The sequence below is a fragment of the Nannobrachium achirus genome (genome assembly GCF_963921795.1).
Source record: "Nannobrachium achirus genome assembly, chromosome: 19".
NCBI classification, from domain to species: Eukaryota; Metazoa; Chordata; class Actinopteri; order Myctophiformes; family Myctophidae; genus Nannobrachium; species Nannobrachium achirus.
In genome coordinates this window covers 37,375,341-37,382,096 of record NC_137826.1, presented here as the reverse complement: position 1 = coordinate 37,382,096, position 6,756 = coordinate 37,375,341, and the positions used below count along the sequence as shown (strand labels likewise).

At 43.5% G+C, this 6,756-nt stretch overlaps 1 protein-coding gene across 1 annotated transcript in view; it reads left to right on the top strand.

Moving 5' to 3' along the window:
- The window catches only part of rapgef6 (Rap guanine nucleotide exchange factor (GEF) 6), a 236,609-nt gene that overhangs the window by 163,605 nt on the left and 66,248 nt on the right, over positions 1 to 6,756 (top strand). Inside the window, 4 exon segments of the mRNA XM_080748853.1 lie at positions 1,296 to 1,454; positions 2,601 to 2,753; positions 5,107 to 5,271; positions 6,603 to 6,710. Of these exon segments, the coding sequence (XP_080604979.1) occupies positions 1,296 to 1,454; positions 2,601 to 2,753; positions 5,107 to 5,271; positions 6,603 to 6,710 (585 nt within the window).

Here is a 6,756-nt window from a genome sequence, read left to right as displayed (position 1 = left end):
ATATAAAATATGGTGTTTGTGAGGGGGCGGATTAATGCTCTATACCTGTTTCATTCACTTGCTACTTCACAACTCCAGCTTAGTTTATGGGGCCTGTTCCACTGCAGCAGTATATCCAGAGGGCCAAGAAGCTTTACAGTGTAACTGTACAAGTGTAAATAAAGTATATGTTTAAGATTCTTATCTCTGAAGCGCACGTTAAGTTTCATGCCACGATTCCACTACAGTACATAAACCATTAAAGCTCTTGGGGAGCTGCACTGCAAAAAATAGACCTTCGCTATCCAGCCAGAAATGAAATTGAGGAGATTGAGATTACGGTCTATACTGTACGCTGTGTATATGTTTTGGGTCGGCGTGAAATTCCCGTAGTGATTAGAATCTTTCCGTGAACTCATTTCTTGTGACTGCTGGAGCGCAGCCCCTTGTCCTGCCTGTCAGATAGACTTCCACTTTTCAATTCATAAAATATCCATATCCTGTTTGATGAGTCATTCCGTGATGGTTGAAGCCACTTCCTTCATTTCTAAGCGTAGGCCCAGACTTAATGAACTTTTACTGAGTTTTTGACCACCTCTTAAAACTCCTTAGATTAATGGAGAGTAAGAAGAATATTATTCCTGGGTGTTCCCGGGTTCTCATGATGAATTGCCTTAATACTTTGCACAGCTAAATGTCCCTAAATACGCTTTTGTTCAATAAGTATAATCAATCATTGTTTGTTTTCTTCTTTGCCTGCTAGTTTCTTCTTATTTTATTAATGGGTATTTTTTTCTACCCTCAAGTGCTATTATTTTTGCACGTTAGAATGATCAGAATTCGATTTATGAAAACAGACAGAAAGCACACCATTTCCACTTAAGCCCAACACTGAGTTCTAAAAACAAATACATGTTTTTTTATAAATGTTATAATTTGTCTCAAAACTACTTGCTTTTCAATTAAATTGTTAAATCGTGATATAAACAAACATAAATAACAATCACCACAGTCCCCAAACGGAAATGCATAATTAAGTCTAAACAGAAGCAGCGATAGAACATATCCCCACCAGCAGTCAAGATTCAATAACCATAATGGGGGGTATCAAAAGCAGAGGTATGGATCTCCCCCCCCCATCCCCCATCCCCCTTCCCTCCAGCAAAGCCAGCCCTGAAAACAAGCATCTTAAGCTTTGTACAATGCTATGTTCCATACTTAAATCCTCTATTTCAAGAAAAAAAAACGAAAGGCCTTTGCGAGTATCCACCATGACGGTATAACTAAGGTTCCATGCTGATTCCTCCTCTCTCCAGCTGGACCTGTGGTACGTGATCCTGAACGGCGCGGTGGAGATCGGCCATGCAGACGGCCGCGTGGAGACGCTGTGCATGGGCAACAGCTTCGGGATCTCTCCCACCCTGGACAAACAGTTCATGAGCGGAGAAGTCCGCACCAAGGGAGACGACTGTCAGGTGAGAGAGACACACAGGCAAATCCCCAAATTGCACACTTTGCCCGGAAGGAGGTTCAGGCACTTTAATGCATAATATGGTTTGGGAATATCCAGAAGTTTTTTTCATTTTCGAATTGCGTCTGGTCATGTCTGTCAGAGATGATGTCCTTTTGTATTCGTACTGAGCGACGATTCATCATTGAACATCGGCTTGTTGGCCTAACAGCAGCCAAACAAAAGATCGCTCAAAGTCCTGTGGGGGTGAGGGGCGATATGTTAGTCTTGTCATGCTTGTTTATCTAGGAAATGTATTTAAAAAAAAAAAATAACACATATTTGATCACAAAAAAAGTATTAGAAACAGATTTCAGATTTCCACACAGAGTTCACTGGCCAATTAAATTGTTTCTGGTTACACTGGTGTTTTCAATGTTGGGTTACTTATAATGTTTGCTTAGCACTATCAACGATGACCGCATGATATTCACTGGTGATATCTATGTAATTGCATTGCTGTTTCAGCAGCACATTACACTCTAGAGCCAGCCATCATGTAAGTGTTAACAGACCTGTATTGTTTTCTGAGATGGTGTTCGATATTACCTGGTCTCTGTCGGTCGCAGGCTAAGAGGAAGCCGGTCCTAATATAGAGCTGGGAGGTTATGTTAAAGTTAAAGCTTAGTTTAGTTTATCTTCTACTGGTGGTTACAACCCTCAGTTACTGACCTGACCAGTTCCCCCATTGCACGCTTCATTTCCTATCACTGCATCATACAGGAAGACAACAGAAAGCCTTGTTGCCTAAGAAGCAAATAAAGAAGTTGTTGGCCGGTTTGAGAAAAGCATAACAAGGAACTGCTTTCTGCAAAGTAGGCACAGAGGAGAAGGTCATCGCGGCTCTTACTTGCACTCATAGCAGGTGACGAACAGGCATAGCTCTAAATTCTATTAAGATGTCGGTGCATCTTGGTACATGAGACGGAGAGATTATTCACAGGCGAGCCGGGTGCTTGGCCTTTAGATTCGTTAGTCCCTACTACCCGCACAACCAATGCCTCTACCCCCCCGCTCGTCCGTGTTCCTGAGCGAGTACCCCGCCATGGTGCGGAGCAGCCTTCAGCTCTACCACAAGTTCACACGCTGTCCCCATGTTGTCCTGGACCAGTTCGTGTGCATCGCCCAGGAGGACTACTGGCGGATCCTCAACCACGTGGAGAAGAACACGCACAAGGTGGAGGAGGAGGGCGAGATCGTCATGGTGAAAGAGCACCGTGAGCTGGACCGCAGCGGCACGCGCAAGGGACACATCGTCATCAAGGTGAGGGAGAGTGTTGGGCATGCTGTTTACCATGTTCCATCACATGCTTGTTTGTGCACCAAGACTGACATTGAAATGTGTTTGTGTGATGATTTTTTTTTTTTTTACCTTTTGTGATAGATTTTTTACCTTATTTTGTGCTGAGGACAATACTATAGAATTAAGAAGTTCTCGCTCCGACCGCGAGCGGTGGAATTTTACGCCAAATCACTTTGTGGTAATTTGACATAATTGCGGAAATATCTCCAAAAAGTTTTTACTCTGTGGAGCTGTAAAGAGGCGAACTGCCGCTAGATCCCACCCACCTAAGCTGACAGAAATTGACTTTTTTAAATATACATTATTATTATTTTTTCTTTCATTTCCACCTATAATGACATGCTCAAAATCAGTCACCAGGTTATAAATGGTTAAGAACAGAACAGAGTTGTTTTATAGACCGTACATAAGATAGTCACAGAGACATTCACTTGCCCACTGTGTGGACACTTGGGAACCTGGTGAAGTTTCAATGTTAAAGCAATATCAGATCTATAGATTGGCTTGAATTAACACTTTACAATTGACCTGTCATCTTTGCATTCCTTGCATACCAAAAACACATGGGAATGGCCTCGGATCGGTTTAACATTTACCCCTTCTATGGTAAAGTCGACGTGCCCTCGACTGTCGCTCATGGAACGTCGATACCGTTGCACCTTCTTCCGTATTGATCATTATAAGCTTGGCAATGTTAGCACCATTAGTGTTTGTCTGTGCCTCTGCTTGTACACTACACCGTTTTATATACGCTCCCAAGCCCTTTGATCCACCTCCAAGCCTCCAGAGGCGGCCAGATATTGATCGGATAATGGCCCCTCAACGATTCCTATCCTATGCTACTCGTGTTTGCTCCTCCAAAAAAGCATTGAGAGATGAGTCAATTCACGAGTGATACAGTAGCGTTTCCACTTCAGTTTGTTTGGCCCCTTTTCGTTCTCTCTCTGCGTCAGAAAGAAACAAAGAACCTGACCCCTTCTAGTTTCTATTCCTTGTCAGGCGACCCGTTTCCTATGTGTGTGTGAGCTGCGTGCTGCTGTCCAGCAGCGATGTAGAGAGTAGTCTGTATAATGTAGGTACAGTTTCCAATGTAATAGTCGCCTTTTCTTCAGGGTAAAGAGAACACTGGTTCTTAAAGTGGTTTCCTGAAAAATAGTTTGTTTGTTTGATTGTATATTTTGGCTTGGGTGGAGCAGCAAACATAGAGTAGCCTATATAGCTACTTTTGAAGAAAAAAAAAAAGATTTTGAAATAGGGGTCCTGCAGACAAATACATATGAATTTGGGGGTCATTGACATGAAAATGTTTGCAAACCATTCACTCTTTTTAGAAACCCATGCAAACTTCCTCAACGAACATTACACAACTGCTATGACTGTGTTCTATTTTCAGATATTTGTGCATCCTAATTGTCAGCGAAACGTATGTAGGAATCAAACACGTGCATTTAGACTTCTACTACTGCAAATTTGAACCTGGTTTCCACCGAGTGCCGTGCTGCAAGCTTGTAGATCTGCTATTTTTGAAAGATCATAGACATTTTTGCAAATCTTTGAATATATCTTTTTTTAAAGCAAACATTTGTCAAATCTTTTTTTCTCAGGCTCCCTGGAACAAAATATTTTGAGATGGGGGTCTGCGGTCAAATACATATAATTCTAGGGGTTCTTGACATTAAAAACTTTGAGCACCACAGATAAAGGATCATAGGTTTTTCAGAAAATCATTAGGATTTGGAAGAGATTTTTAGGTATTTCTCAGGTCTTAATGGGTTAAAACAAAGTTACATATAGTGAGAGTTTAAAATCCCAGAGAAAGTAATAACATAACAAGATATTTCATATGTGAGCAGCAAAAGCTTACTGAGAACAGTATCCTATGTGTCCTGTGTGTGTGCGCACGCGTGTGTGTGCGCACGCGTGTGTGTGTGCGCTCAAGTGTGCACGTGCACACAACGTGCTTTGTTTGTGATTGTGTGAACAGGCAACTTTGACTGACAGCTCGGCTCGATATCTGCCACTTTGCAGTTTATGTCCTTGTCACTTTTATGATTAATGATGACATAAATTATTCAAGTGCGTGTGCAAGCGTGCCCTTTAGTGCGCGTGTCTGTTATGTACTGTAGCTGCAGTTTGTGTGTGTGGGCGTGCATGACTGTGTATCCTGATTCCTTACATTGTGTGTGTGTGTGTGTGTGTGTGTGTGTGTGTGTGTGTGTGTGTGTGTGTGTGTGTGTGTGTGTGTGTGTGTGTGTGTGTGTGTGTGTGTGTGTGTGTGTGTGTGTGTGTGTGTGTGTGTGTGTGTGTGTGTCAGGGCACGCCGGAGCGTTTGATCATGCACCTGGTGGAGGAGCCGTCGGTGGTGGACCCCACCTACATCGAGGACTTCCTGTTGACATACCGCACCTTCCTGTCCAACCCCATGGACGTTGGACACAAGCTACTGGAGTGGTTCAAGGTCGACAGCCTCCGAGACACGGTACGCCACGCTTCTGCCCGCCATTCCGTGTGTGTGCGTGCGTGTGAGTGTGTGCACACTGGGAGGGTTTACAGTGCACGTGAGTTCATATAGGTCAGTAAAGTGTTGCTGTTGCATGTTAAGTGTGTGCACATGTGGGTGAGAGAGGTTGGCTGGTAGAAACACGCACGCACGCGCACACATCTGTATGTTCTGGGAGCACACATGGGGGGGAATGTACACCACTATATAAGTGTTTTATTTGTGTGCCAGTTTTATACGCTTCTCTTTGTGCGCTCATTGGCTCACGTGTCATTATCTGTGTGTTTACGCGTCTCTGTGGAAATTTCATGTGTGTGTGTGCGCTCTGCCTCTCGGCGATCAATACCCAGTTCAGCAAGCTCAGCTGTCCCGGGGACCGGTAGCGATTTGTCCCAAGGCCTGACACTCCCATCGTCCATAAGTGATTTACCATAAGATTAGTCCTTGTGTTGTCAATAGTCTTTATGAGGCAGTCATCTGGCCGTTTAATCTCCTGCCCTGCTGAAGGGGACCCAGCCTCGCGGGGAAAACCATTGCACGAGAGATAAGAACGAGTGAGATGGCGTGAAAAGAGATAGTTTTTTTTTTTTTTTTTTTTGGGTTGATGAGCATTCCAGGATGCTCTGGCGGTTGGTTTCTTTATCGATCTTATTTCTAACTTTAAAAAGATAATGTAAAGAAGTCACTGTTTCCAATGCTTTCAGCTTAATCACTTTTTAAATCAATATACTTCATTGACCATCGATTCCCCCCAGGGGTCTGTACTGTTAGGTCCTTTTTCTTTTTCTTCCTCTTGACCAAATCTCTTTGGTGAAAATAGCTGCGGTTTCGCCGAATGTTCACCCCAGAATAGGGATGCTAGGATGATTTGTGTGGTTGAAGGTAACCCATGTCTGAAATATTCTCTAGACCGTCGTCAAAACGAGTTGTGATTACGACTGGTGCTGTTTTATGGTTTATAGCTTCTGCTCATTATTTGGCTCCCCCACTGCTTCCAACACATTACTTAGCAGACTAGCGGAAAGGGCCGTTGCAGGGAGGGAACCCACGCTGCAGAATAAAAACAGTTGACCAATTAACCATGAAACAGAGGCGGGGGGGCTGCTGTTTGTTTTGTACAGTGAAAGCTTGACAGTACAAAATTACACCGGCATGAACCATTATGAAAGTCCCCTTTATTTCGTATCACAGAAGTGGTGTGTTCGTATATAGAGGCTGTTCTTTGAAGAAACAGGAAATTAAAAGTTTTGCCGGAAGAGCCGTTGGGTGTGTGTGAGTGTGTGTGAGTAAAGGTTTGTTTTTGCCCACAGGTGACGAGGATAGTGTTGCTGTGGGTAAACAACCACTTCAACGACTTTGAAGGTGACCATGCCATGACTCGCTTTCTGGAGGAATTTGAAAAACATCTAGAGGCTACGGTAAGATTTGCAAGTTGTGGCGCGTTGTGGCGCACCTGTCCGGATA